Source organism: Engystomops pustulosus, chromosome 7 (genome assembly GCF_040894005.1).
Source record: "Engystomops pustulosus chromosome 7, aEngPut4.maternal, whole genome shotgun sequence".
NCBI classification, from domain to species: Eukaryota; Metazoa; Chordata; class Amphibia; order Anura; family Leptodactylidae; genus Engystomops; species Engystomops pustulosus.
In genome coordinates this window covers 57,374,331-57,388,799 of record NC_092417.1, presented here as the reverse complement: position 1 = coordinate 57,388,799, position 14,469 = coordinate 57,374,331, and the positions used below count along the sequence as shown (strand labels likewise).

The 14,469-nt window shown below is 43.1% G+C and overlaps 1 protein-coding gene and 1 long non-coding RNA gene across 2 annotated transcripts in view; one reads left to right on the top strand and one right to left on the bottom strand.

Moving 5' to 3' along the window:
* Positions 1–1,580, bottom strand: part of LOC140069857 (uncharacterized) — a 32,080-nt gene extending 30,500 nt beyond the window's left edge. The window contains exon 1 of the long non-coding RNA XR_011848865.1: positions 1,326–1,580. This is a non-coding gene — a long non-coding RNA (uncharacterized lncRNA). The remainder of the gene's footprint in view (positions 1–1,325) is intronic.
* Positions 892–14,469, top strand: part of HHIPL1 (HHIP like 1) — a 28,569-nt gene continuing 14,991 nt past the window's right edge. The window contains exons 1-6 of the mRNA XM_072116049.1: positions 892–1,470; positions 7,270–7,916; positions 8,432–8,575; positions 10,207–10,535; positions 11,933–12,059; positions 12,510–12,655. Coding sequence (XP_071972150.1) covers positions 1,213–1,470; positions 7,270–7,916; positions 8,432–8,575; positions 10,207–10,535; positions 11,933–12,059; positions 12,510–12,655 — 1,651 coding nt within the window. The 5' untranslated portion in view covers positions 892–1,212. The remainder of the gene's footprint in view (positions 1,471–7,269; positions 7,917–8,431; positions 8,576–10,206; positions 10,536–11,932; positions 12,060–12,509; positions 12,656–14,469) is intronic.

Here is a 14,469-nt window from a genome sequence, read left to right as displayed (position 1 = left end):
GTTATCATTTGCATCTTGTAAACACAAGTGTTTACAGCTGTTTAATTAGGCAAATCTATCTTCAGCAGTTGCAATGCGTTTTTAAATGCATGCGTTAAACGCAACGTGTGACCGCACCCTCGGGGAGCGATGAGGACTTATTAGCTGCACTCACCTTTACCTGTCTTCAGTTATGGAAGCGCTAATTGGACTCTGTCAGCAGGTTGTCAACCACAACTCAAGGATTGACTGACCATATGTGGCCAGTTGTGGGTTTGCAACCCTTATCTTCGCTTGTGAACGAGATGATTGTGTTCTGCACTTTATGTACATGCTCAGTAGTGATGCTCCTCCACTACAGAGCAGAGAAGGAGCAGGAATACATGCACTCATCTTAAAATTGATAGAGTGACCAGATAAACAGGACTGTTGAGTCAGTGACCTTTTTAGTGGTGTTTGAGAGAAGAGGAAATTGAGGAGTCAGAAGTGCAGTGGTGACTCCACTGCTGGGATTTGGCATCTGAACAGGTGAAGCAGGTTCCTGTATTTGGGAAGTGTGTACTTCTGCTACACAGGTGCTGCTGGCCGTAACCCTGATGTCCAGGAGAAGCAGGGCTTAACCTCAGTGAGGATGTCTCATCCCCTGTCATCCAGGGCAGAGGAGCTTGGCATCAGGGCACCAGTAGCAATGCTGACAAGCCAAGCAGAGCCTCCTTTAACTAGGTAATAAGCCATGATTCTCCAGGAGTTAACGCAGGAGGTAAAACATTTGTAACACTAATGTCCAGGACGAGCTGGGTGGCATCTCCTGTAGGTTTTAACACTTCTTAGCCCCGCCCCAGCTCGCCCTGCACCAATACACACAGAGGAAAGTCATCCCCTCTCCTCCCCCTCCCCCTGCAGGCACCTTCATTAACTGTTTTGGTGCCTGACAGGATCCCAAGCCGCAGGAGCCTACATTCTGCATCGAGTACATCTGTGTAGCTTGTGGACGATCATGGAGAGCCTGTATGGAGCCTGCAGAGCTAGGGAAACATGTGAGGAATTGGGGGTACACATGGTACTTTTGAGCTGTTGAGCCCAGGTATTGGGGGCACACAGTGTAGACAGAGCTGGGGTGCAGGGGGTGGGGGTGCAGGCTGAGCTCTGCCCAGGGGCAGGTCTTATTGCATAACAGGGACAATGTGCAGATCGCTGGGGAGGGACGTGCTGGATGCACTATAGGCTGTCAGCATGGGGCTGGCATGGGCTGCATGGCTGCTGCTCCCGGCTCTGCTGCACCGGGCCCGCTCTCACCCACAATGTCTGGACTTCAAGCCTCCCTTCCGCCCGCCGCAGCCGCTCACCTTCTGCGTCCAGTACAGAGAGTTTGGCTGCTGCGACTCCTCCCGGGACAGGGAGATCATGGACACCTTCTACCGGGTGATGGGGCATGCAGATGAGGCAGGCTATGAGCTGTGTGCTGCCCATGTGCAAGACATCCTGTGCCAGGTGAGTGCCCATCAGTACATCGTAATGACTGCTGCCACCAGACCCAGTCATAGCACTCAGCCAGGTGATAGTCACATGATCTGTGCCAGGTGATAGTCACTTGATCTGTGCCAGGTGATGCTGGGGTATAGAGTCACATGATCTGTGCCAGGTGAAGCTAGGGTATAGTCGTGGTGTGATCTGTGCCAGGCGATGCTGGGGTATAGAGTCACATGATCTGTGCCAGGTGATGCTGGGGTATAGAGTCACATGATCTGTGCCAGGTGAAGCTAGGGTATAGTCGTGGTGTGATCTATGCCAGGCGATGCTGGGGTATAGAGTCACATGATCTATGCTAGGCGATGCTGGGGTATAGAGTGACATGATCTGTGCCAGGCGATGCTGGGGTATAGAGTCACATGATCTGTGCCAGGCGATGCTGGGGTATAGAGTCACATGATCTGTGCCAGGCGATGCTGGGGTATAGAGTCACATGATCTGTGCCAGGCGATGCTGGGGTATAGAGTCACATGATCTGTGCCAGGCGATGCTGGGGTATAGAGTCACATGATCTGTGCCAGGCGATGCTGGGGTATAGAGTCACATGATCTGTGCCAGGCGATGCTGGGGTATAGAGTCACATGATCTGTGCCAGGCGATGCTGGGGTATAGAGTCACATGATCTGTGCCAGGCGATGCTGGGGTATAGAGTCACATGATCTGTGCCAGGCGATGCTGGGGTATAGAGTTACATGATCTGTGCCAGGCGATGCTGGGGTATAGAGTCACATGATCTGTGCCAGGCGACGTTGGGGTATAGAGTCACATGATCTGTGCCAGGTGAAGCTAGGGTATAGTCGTGGTGTGATCTGTGCCAGGCGATGCTGGGGTATAGAGTCACATGATCTGTGCCAGGCGACGCTGGGGTATAGAGTCACATGATCTGTGCCAGGTGAAGCTAGGGTATAGTCGTGGTGTGATCTGTGCCAGGCGATCCTGGGGTATAGATTCACATGATCTGTGCCAGGCGACGCTGGGGTATAGAGTCACATGATCTGTGCCAGGCGATAAAGGGAATAGGGTCAGGTCTGGAGTTACATTGTTTGTGCCAAGTGATGGTAGTTAGTTATATACCTTACCTGGCACAGGTAATGTATGGCCGAAATTTAGGTGGGATTGTGTGCAGGCTGCTGTCAGACACTCACTCTGAATGTAGTTGTTGTCAATAGCAACTAATTGGATCTTGGCTTTCAATTTTTAAATTGGTCTGAAAATGTTAAAACTGCTATGTAATTAGCTGTAAGTGGCAAGTAAATATCCGTTTTTTGGTTCCATTTACATAGAATGGATAAAGCCTTTCTTAATCTTGTGTTAAGATTGATGTGCTAGAGAGGGGTTTGGATATGGGTTTGGGGCATGGCATCGCATTGTGTATGTCTTTTTGGTTTTGTTACCCATATAGTATTGTTTGAAAATGCAATAAACATTTTATTTAAAAAAAAAGATCTTTTTATAATCCTGTTTATAAAATTAGCTTTTTGTGACCGATGCTCAGGATAAAATGGATCGGGGCTATCGGGCATGTGGAAACCTAATCTTTTTTTCCCTCTGTAGATGCTAGAAGGGTATTCCCATACATGCAGCTTGTACTGTGCGAGGACAGAACATATCTAGCACATAAATAGCAGATCAGAAACCTAAACTTTATGGATGCGATAACACTTTATTACGCTGTAAAATAGGGGTGGTAGAACAATGTAAGCACCCATCTCATACATCACCTATCATTGGTGGGCACAATATTCCAATAACCATGGGCGGCCATGTACTGGACACACACCATAAAAAGCATGAGGAAAATACAGGTCAAGGACTGGCGTGTCAGATTCTGGTGCATTACGGGTATTTTATTTGATTATTTTGACAGCCCCCTGTTTTATTTATTTTGTGTGATTATTCATTGTTTGCTCAGAGCTTATTTCTATATTATATTTCTTTGTCCCAGAATCCGTCTGTTCACCAGATGATCCCTTTCATCAGTGAAGGGAACACCATGTCGTTCATAATGCTATTATTTTAGCCTTTCTTAGCTCCTGCTGTCTGCACATCCGCCAGATTATTGTGATATTTTTTCCATCCAACTTTTTTAGTGACTATGTATTGTTTTTAAACTTTATTATAGTAAAGGTAAATTTGATACATACAGTTTAGCATTCTGGAATGTTATTTACAGGTAAAATAGTTTTTGTGAGCAGCCTGATTTTGTTGGTTATAATTTGTACAGAACAAGGGCGCCATATTGTATCTAGGACAATTTTTTTTCCAATGTGAAGGTGGTAACATAACATATCATAAAGGGATAGAATTGTCTCAGAAATTGATTGTCACAATCAGTTTTGCAATCTATTTTTGATGCACAGCTATTTGATGTGTTCAATCTGTTGTCCATGGTGCTGAACACAAAGATGGATCCGTTGGATCCCAAGGTTATGAACCTGCACAAGACTTTCCAAATAATCTTTGTGTTGGTAACTTTTGAAATACAGGAGATATTGAAAAACCGATTTGACAATTTGATCTTCTTTGATAAGTTCTGACCTTGATCCAATATGGTGGCTTTCAAGATGGTGGCCATTTTTCAGACATTGAATAAAAGCCATGTCTTGCTTGTGTGTTCAGATATGCCATTTTCATGTTTCTGAAATAATATTTTCACCCTATAGTTCTGAGTAAAACTTTTCAGGAAGTGATTTATAGACCGGCAGCACCTCCAGGTGAAGATTGGAGCTGTGATGGATGCCCATTGAAATTGGGGCCTCCAAAGCAAATGTTAAACTCTGATTCCTCTCTGCTTCCTCTAATAATTGTACATTTGGAATGATGTAATATCTCTAGATTGCAAACAAGCCTGTGTTTACTTCACAGGCCATATGTTTATTTTATTTGTGACCCAAGACTGACAGGTTCCCTTTAAATAATCAGGGCTTCTATACTTTAGGGGCTAATAATAATGTGCTGTGGACTGGAGATCTTTTGGTATTCCCCCTTACTCACACACAGTGTAAATTGGGAATCTAAAGGCGCACAGACAACATTGTGAAACTTCACCTCTGAGCATAGTGCCCTCTTCTCTCAGGTCAGCGGTAGATGATTACGTGTCCTCCTGCCCTGCTATCGCTGTGGGATTCTATACTGCTCCATGAAACCTGCACATCTGGCTGGGCCACTGTGTCACATTGATTGATATAAATGTTGATGGGACAAGGCAGCAGCTGCTATAATCTAGTAATGTCTCATTATAGATAGCCCTGAATAGCCTCTGGTTAAATATCTCAGCAATATCTATTTCTGGGAAAAGTCTGTCACTCAGGTTTGCAAGACTCCAGAATTTTAAATATTCCCAGTTATGTTGAAATATATGCATATGAATGGTGATAAGATGATGTCCTTCTATATTTTGGGAGATTCAGCTTTATGCAAAAAATAATAATTTTTAATGCTGCATCTAAATGACATGTAAAGAGTAGAAGGGTGACACCTGGATTCCCCCTTCTAGTCTTAAAACATGCCTCAAAGAACATCATTATATAAGTTGACTTATGATGATGTACCTGGCATATGTGACTCTTATACATCTCCTTGACTCCTTAGAGGTAATTTGTAAATCAAAGATTTTTTTTAGTATAACGCTTAAAGCGTATCTTAGATTTTTTTCCCAAATTGTTACATATGAATCCTCCTTTAATAACAAACAGGACAATACCACTATTGTGTTCAGCACCCAGAGTTATGGCATTTTCTGTTCTGAAGATCCTTGTCAAAAAGTCTTCATCTCTTCCTGTATCTGCCCTAAAGTTAGGTCAAATGGATGTTGTCATAACTTCCCATAATATTTGATCTTCTCTCATTTGGTAATTTAACAGCAAATCTAGTGAGATTCCTGAAATCCACTCAACACGGCATAGTGTACATACAGGATCTATATGAGACTAGCTTTAATCGCATGGAGGAGAATGTTATAAGTAGTAAAAACAAGCAGTGAAACGGTTACATGAAGTGTATAGTTTGTGTGGAAAGTGCCAAATAGAAGATAGGGGGAGAGGTGTTACATGAATTGCAGAGAAAGATAGAGAACGTTCTGTAGAATCACAGACTGGGATTGAGGGACTGATACTGATACCTGACTATTCTGTGTAGGAGACTTCTGCATCTACAGCACAGGAGACACTCATCTTTGCTTCACAGACAGAGCATTGTCACATGACCTTCCCTCTTCTGTGAGCAAGTAGCAGCAGCCAATCCCCTCTTTTCGTAATCCATATCTTGTTTACAACTCTCGGATCATAAGAGTAGTCCACACATCCAGGAGACAAGCCAATAAGTGAAACTAAGAAGACTACCAAAGAAACTGCTGCACATAGGTAATCAAGATTATGCAACATTGTTCTACATCTCAAGCTGGGCCGATTCTAGCCTATTTGCTGCCTGAGGCGAAAAATTGAAATGTAATGTACAACCTGATAAAAGAATGGTGCCAACATTACTTAAAATTAGTAACTGGCCCTCTGTGACCGACACTTACATGTGTTAAGAGCCAGTAGTCATTCAGTGACACAGACAATAGTGGCATCTAGTACAATTATTAATAAAGAAAATACTCGCCTCGCTCTCACGCTGCCTTTCGCGTCCTCTTACTCTTCAATCCTCTTCCCGCCTCTTCTGCTCTGTGTCCGAATGCACGCAGAGTGATATCTTTCCACGCTGCCTGGGTCCTCCAGTACATTAATCGCATCTATATCTTAAAGATACAGGCGCAATCGATTTTTCATGTGGGCGCATATTCATTATGGCCGCATATTTTGCCGCCTTCCTCAGAGCTCGGGCATCTGCCTCCTATAGCGAGATTCTCACCTCGCCTCATGGCAGATGCGGCCCTGATCTCAAGAGCTACTGGTTTCAGGAAAATAATGTTGGAGTTGTGTTTTAATTTATAAATACATCATTGTGATCCTGTCACTGCCCTGGATTACAGGTTGATGGCTGTTTAGGGGCCTAAATTCTCATGACTTGTTTTGTTTTAGTTGAGAAAGCAGTATAACCCCCATTATATCTTTTACTTCATGTGTTGCATACTTTTTCCTTAAAGGCATATTTTCACCTACTTATGGGTTATACCAGAATAATTCGGCAGATTGTCTGTGTAGCAGCTGTGGTCACATCTACTGTATAATATATTCTTATCCTGATTCGTAAAAAGAGACACTGTACCTACAGTATTAAGACACCGGTGGAAAATTGTAGTATGCAGAATCTACTGCTCATATTTGTTTGAATGTGGTTATAAAGTTGCAATACACAGTGGGTAGCAAAAGTATTCATATCTATTGGACTTTTCCTCGTTATAACTCATTATAGCTACAAACCTAAATGTTTATTGATATTATATATGATAATGCAACACAAAGTAACGTGTATTTGTAAAGTGTAAAGAAAATGATACATTGACGCGACTGGACAAGTGAGGGGGGGTTTATAAATTATAAGTTTAGGCTCTCGGCAGCGCTCCGGTGACATAAGTCGGGATGCCTCTGACTAATTTGCATATGTTTAAAAAATTGCTATGTTCAGTATTAGAATGAAAGAAGGTCCTATCAGACATCCTAAGGAGCTTGTCATTAGGACTAGTCTACCAACAGTCAGTCCCTTTGCAAAGTTCACATATGAAGTATGAATACTTTTGCAACCCACTGTAGTTAATGTATTCAGCAGTACAAAGAATGGGGCATCTCATTTTACCTCTTTTTTTTCCCTGCATTTTAGGAGTGCTCTCCGTATGCCGCTCACTTATATGATGCTGAAGACTCCAACACCCCAGTGCGCTCTGTTGCTGGGCTCTGTGAGGATTATTGCGCGGATGTCTGGAAAAAATGCAGATCATTTTTCAGATACATGACGTCTGACAAAGAGTTATTGGCCTTGGAAGGGAACATGGCCAAATTCTGCCGCCACCTGGCTCTAGATGACGTTGATTACTGTTTTCCTCGTCTATTAGTGAACACGAAACTCAACCAGAACCTGGGCTTGGTGACGGCTGACTCAGAGGGCTGTCTACAGCTATGCTTGGAAGAAGTGGCGAATGGTCTACAGAACCCAGTTGCCATGGTTCACGCCAACGATGGCACACATCGTTTCTTTGTGGCAGAGCAGGTCGGCCTAGTGTGGGCCTATCTTCCTGACCGCTCTAGACTTGAAAAGCCATTTTTAAATATCTCCCAAGCTGTTCTGACCTCACCCTGGGAAGGAGATGAGCGAGGTTTTCTAGGAATTGCTTTTCATCCAAACTTTAAACATAACGGCAAAGTCTATGTTTACTACTCAGTGGAAATTGGCTTTGATGAGATCATACGAATCAGTGAGTTCAGAGTTTCCGCTCATGACATGAACATGGTCGATCACAGCTCTGAGAGGTAATATAACACACGTGTTCACCAGCCTAGTAAGACTCTCTCAATTATTAATAAGAGCTGCATTTCTGGGCACAGTGCCACCTGTCTGGAACCTCCATGGTATAATAAAATAGAATTTAGCTGCCAATTTTTGAAAGACCCAACCCTTAATGAGAATTTAATGCCAGGAAAATAATAGAACAAGCAAAGTCGGGGGAGTGATTTTTATTTATTTATTTTTTTTTATTACAAAACTGTCTTTGCTTTTGGTCCACTAGTTTACCATGTTACCCATGCAAATTTTTGAAACTTTAAACAATAGGGAGCATATAATGTGTCACTAAATAATGAAGCTTAGCAGTCAGTGCTTAATTTCCTTGAAGGGGAAGTCTGTTTTGGACCATGTCTTTTTGTCACAAGGATCACTGTGACTTTTGAGGCCAATGTTGTTTGGTTCAACTGGGGGTCCTATACTACTCTGATGGGCCACTCTGATCTGTTACGTGGATATGATAAATATAACTTTTTTTTTTTAGAATAATTTTGGAAGTGGAGGAGCCAGCATCGAATCACAACGGTGGGGAGGTTCTCTTTGGAGTTGATGGATATCTTTACATCTTTATTGGGGATGGAGGCATGGCTGGAGATCCATTTGGAAAGTTTGGAAATGCTCAAAACAAGTAAGAATATTCACTTGTATCCTCAGGGAGTTTTTCTGCTTGCTCTGTTTCTAATAATTCAGTAGCTATTTGTCCTCCAGATATATAACAAATTCATCATAGCCTGGATACCAAGATACAGTGTTTTCAGCAATACCCAAAACTACAGCTGGGGGGGGGGGAGCAGAAATCAACCATTGTACACAAAATTGATTGAATTCTGCAGCAATAAGTGAAGAAGGGTTTCATTGCAGCATGTGGATGAGATTAGTATAAATTGCAGCGATTCAGCCAATTCCACCCTGGCCTGTGTGTCATCGACCTTACTTATTCTGTGCTGTCAAGTGAGGAGAGTTTCCCACACAGTTCCAGAGTTTCAGAAAATTTTGGAGATCCTCATTTGTCAGATTTTCCAATCACCTCAGATGAAATGATTAAAGGGGTTGTCCAAGACCATAAAATAAACATTGGTGGCCGAGAGGGGGCTTCTTAAAATAATAAACATGTAATAATATAATAATAATAATTCTTTATTTATATAGCGCACACAGATTACACAGCGCTGCACAAAGCGCAAATTGGTCCCTGTCCCCATGGGGCTCACAATCTAAACAACCTAACAGTATGTTTTGGAGTGTGGGAGGAAACCGGAGTACCCGGAGGAAACCCACGCAAACACGGAGAGAACATACAAACTCTTTGCAGATGTTGACCTGAGTGGGATTCGAACCCAGGACCCCAGTGCTGCAAGGCAGAAGTGCTACTCACTCCGCCACCGTGCCGCCCCTATGTACTTGGCTTTGAGGTCGCTCCGGGCCTCCCGCGCTGTTATCTCTCTGGTCTGTGCCCTCTTTGTTTACGTTGCATTCAGCTTCATGCACATGTTGGTGCTTTTAAATGTTTTTAACTTGTCTGTAGTATGAATTTAAATAAAGATATTTGATATTTTTCCAAAAACTATATATTGAGTCGGTACCTTTAACATGTCACTCTGTTTGTTTGCACTGAGCTGCATTCAGCTTCCGGACGGCCAAGGTTGCTGGCCATGTCCATCCATCCCTATTCCTAGTGCTGTATAATGTGGGAGGGTGGGTGTGGCTGGCCACCTTGGCACGGACGGAAGCTGAACGCAGCGCAGCTTCTGTGTCCCTGGTTGAATTTTTTTTACTGTCTCAGACAACCCCTTTAAAAGGGTTTGTCCAGTCACAACAAGTTAGCCCCTATCCACAGAATATGGGATAACTAACTGATTGGTGGGGGTTTCAGTGGCGGGAACCCCCACTTAACATGAGAATGGGGAGTTCATTGTACCCAAAGCAGAGCAGTTGGTTGCATATACACTCTGGTGCTCTATTGATCTCTATGGCACTGACAGAGCTAGCCGAGCGACATACTTAGCTATCTTGTCAGTTCCTTAGACAGTGCATGGAGCGGCACAGTGCATGTCCAACCTGCCAGTTCATTCTTTTGGCTTGTATCGTGGGGTACAACTCCCCATTCTCATGATCCGTGACAGTCCCAACACTGAGACCAGCCATCTGATCAGCAAGTTAGCCCCTATCCTCTGGGGTAACTTGTGACTGTACAACCCCTTTAATTTTTGTATAAAATTTTTCTTCATTGTGACATCTTTGTAATTTTCGTATTTCTAGATCCACACTATTAGGCAAAGTCCTCCGTATTGATGTGAATCATAACAACCATGGACCTCTTTACCGAATCCCACCAGACAACCCGTTTGTAAATGACCCATCTGCCAGGCCCGAAATCTATGCTTATGGGGTGAGGAACATGTGGCGCTGTTCATTTGATAGGGGAGATCCCCAGACAAAAGATGGGAAAGGACGCCTGTTCTGTGGAGATGTAGGACAGAATAAATTTGAAGAAATCGACATTGTAGAGAGTGGAAAAAATTATGGCTGGAGAGCCAGAGAAGGCTTCAGCTGCTATGATAAAAAACTGTGCGCCAATTCTTCACTAGGTAATGATCGCTTACTGTGTGGCAGCACATCTGTTAAGCATGAGTTTATGATCACATGATTATTTAAATGTCAAAGCCACTGAAGAAAAAAAACTTGCATGATATTTTGATATTTTGGAAACTGGTGTCTGTTGGGTTTTAAGTAACTATGTAATGATTTGTCTGTGCTGCTTGGTTGGTATGGGAAAGACTACATCACTAAAACAATAAAATCTAAATATTCCATCAGTAGAGCACTATACAATATCTGGGGTCAGTAAACTTAGGATCAACCATTTTAAAATGATCAGGTGATTCTTTTCCTTTGGGCCTCATGCACATGAACGTATGGTCTTTTCTGTTCTTTATATATGGTTCTAAACACGGGACGTATGGCAACATATCCGCACCATATCCATATAAAATACGGTGGGCTGGCAGATAATGAATGGCTGACTATTGGCTGGCTGACAGAATGCCCCTCCCCCTGGTTCTGGATATTGCACGTATATATAGCAGCATACGGTGCACTGCCATATGTAGCACGTATTTAGCCCATATATTAAACGTTCCCTTCTATGGGCCGTATAGAGCGGATATACAATGGAAAATAGGACATCCTCTATGTTATTAGACATCCCATTAGTGGTACGATGGACAATACGGCCATGTACATGGAAGGCCGTATTGCCCATTGGAATGCATGGGGCCTAAAGCTGGACTTTGTACATTGAGGACATGTCCTCATACAGCTCCACAGCTTCTTCCCCTCTGCTCTGAGCTGCAGTTTTAGTATCCAATCAAAGGTCTGCTACAGCAGTTACTCAGAGCAGAGGGAGCTTACAGCATGGCAGTAAGTGGCCCTTTCTAAGATTTCTGTAAATTTACCTCACTAGTCACAGGAGTGAGGAGAAGCTTCATAGCGATATATAGTTACAGCACTGAATCGCTCACTGTGACGTTTAAGTAACCAACTTGGCAACAAAATCTAGTGGGAGATTAGTGCGAGGGATGTTTCGGTGGATGGCCTGGGAAAATATAACAAGCAGTAGCTTCAGATTCTCTATGGGGAATGTTTTATTCATTCAGACTGAGAATGAACCAAGAAAACTGTGAGGATTCCATTGTCTGCGTCTTGTAAGCTCCATGGCAACTCCCGCCATTTCTGTGAGCTTCTGAGGGCGCAGTTTAGAATATGCATGCAAAGTGCTACAGTGTTATGTTAGATTCCTAAAAGTATATATTGGTGCGTTATTGGATGATATGAGCCGGCATGAATGTATTCCTCACCCCTCCTGGGGTCTTGTGAATGTCACTGCATGACCATCATATTAATTAGTCCTAAATTATTGAATTGTCTGTATCTGTTGTTACTCCTACAATGTGAATATAATCTAAATTCACCTCTTTCTGTGCAGATGACATTCTTCCAATTTTTGCCTACCCTCATAAACTGGGGAAATCAGTCACTGGCGGATATGTTTACAGAGGCTGTGAATATCCAAACTTAAATGGACTGTATATATTTGGAGATTTTATGAGTGGGTAAGTTTTAACTTTTTCATCAACTTGCGATAATTTTATTTCTTGTATAAAACACTGTATTACTGTTATTAATGCAGACAGGCAGCATATTAGACACTGCCTCTGGCATGTGCTAAGGAAAGACCCAAAATACATACCTCTGTCATTTCTCTCACTTTGAGAGTCTTTTAGGGAGCTTACTGCTGGCTTTGACCTCTGGCCCATTAGCATAGTATTAGCATTAATAATAATAATTCTTTATTTATATAGCGCACACAGATTACGCAGCGCTGCACAGAGCATGTCAAATCGGTCCCTGTCCCCAATGTGCCTCACAATCTAATCAACCTACCAGTATGTTTTGGAGTGTGGGAGGAAACCGGAGGAACCCACGCAAACACTACTTTTTTGTACAGAAATGTCATGGCAATACATTGACACTATTTTTTATTTTTGCCTTCATCACAACAGGAGATTGATGGCTTTGAAGGAAGATCGGCATACAGGGGAATGGCAGTACCATGAAATCTGCATGGGGATGGGACAGACGTGCATGTTTCCTGGTCTTATCAATAACTATTACCAGTACATAATCTCTTTTGCGGAGGATGAAGCAGGTACAAGAAGAATTAAAGATCGCATTTTTATCATATTCTATATAGTATAATTGTGTAACTAAATAGTTGGGGGAAGTCTTTATTTAGTTACTCTTCTTCTTTAGCACCTATATGAAAAGAGATTTCTTAATTTATCCTAATGCAGTTCATCTACAACCACACTGGGGGTCTGCAAGCACCCTATGTGAATAGATCAGTGGTGCATCCATACACTCCATTACAAGTACCAGAGATTGCTGTTTTGAAGTGTCATTGAAGTGAATGGGTTGGAGCATGCGCCCACAGTTCTATATATAAGGGTCACTCATACACCCACAGCCATCAGTTTTTTTTTTTTTAGAAACAGTTTTGTCCATGGCTGTGTCAGATATTGGATATTACCTTAACTGGGGCTGACCTGCCATTGCCTTCAGGTCCTACGTAAAAGTGTGGTGGAGGACCCCCTCCATAGCAGTCCCATATACCTTCTTCGTGTTTGCAGTCAGTTCATTATTGAGATCAGCCATTCATTGTATTTCTCTGTCCTGTTAAAGGAAACCTGTCACCCCCCCACGTCCTCTTCCTGCATTGAGATGCCGGAGGCAGAGATGGTTTATAGTGAGCTGACACATCATCAAGGGGGGTAGGGGCAGCAGGCAGAAGTAACAACCAGAGCAGTAAATATATTACAAAGCAGATGGATGATTGATTTAAAATTTTCCTCTCTGGCTGAGGAATCTGGCAGTGAGCCATGTAAAGTTTCACATACTTTATTTCAAACGCCATATAACACAGGCATTTTTTAAAAACCTATTTGGCATATAAAGTACTTTGTCTATAGCAACCTGTCCCCTGACTGGTAACGGGTTGAGAGTCTTCAGTTTATTGGCTTACTAAAAAGGAGGATGTCAGTTGCAAGCTTTCAAGACTACTCGGGCCCAATACTACAAGACAATATCTACAAGACAATATCTGAATAGAACAAAAATTTATACACAAATGGACACCGTAACTGTCCAGATGTGCTTGATTCTTCAGGAGTGTCTTCAGTTCCATAAAAATGAAGTACATTTTAGTATCTTACATTTTTTAATACCTTACCGATATGTGACGTAATAGAACGTCACATGTCAACTGTGGGTGTATGGAGAGGTCTCATGGGCTTCATGGCATCATTAAAAAGCCAACAGTGCGTGGGCACCACATTATTGCCTTAGATAGTCACTCCCTGTAACTTCATCAGGGAGTGTGATCTCTTACCATAACAGTCTTGGGTCATACAAAGGCTGTCTCCTTTTAGCCCAAAGTATTAAAATGCGTGATTTGTACATTGTAACAGTGCAAAATCCCCATACACTGCCATAATGTAGTATGGCAGTTTATTGTAGGATCAATCAGACAACCTAGGGTTAAAGGACCTTATATGCTCGAGTATAAGCCGAGACCCCTAATTTTACCACCAAAAACTGGGAAAACCTATTGACTTGAGTAGGAAGGGTAGGAAATGCATTGGTCAGCCTGCCGGCCCCCAGTAGTATACAACCTGCCGGCCCCCATGTGGTATACACCCAGCCGGCCCCCATGTAGTATACAGCCAGCAGTTTACCTAGCACATAAAAAAAATAAACTTACATACTCACCCTCCAGTGCCCCGATGCTCGGCGCTGCTCCCGATCCTTGGCACGGCTCCCAGCGGCTCCTCTTCTTTCTTCTCTCTGCTGTAACAGCTGGTAGAGACAGCGTCTCATCGCATGTACGTGTCACTGCCGGCTAATTCAGCATTTAGTAGATCGAAGAGAAGCCGCCTAGAGCCGTGCCAAGGATCGGGGCGCTGG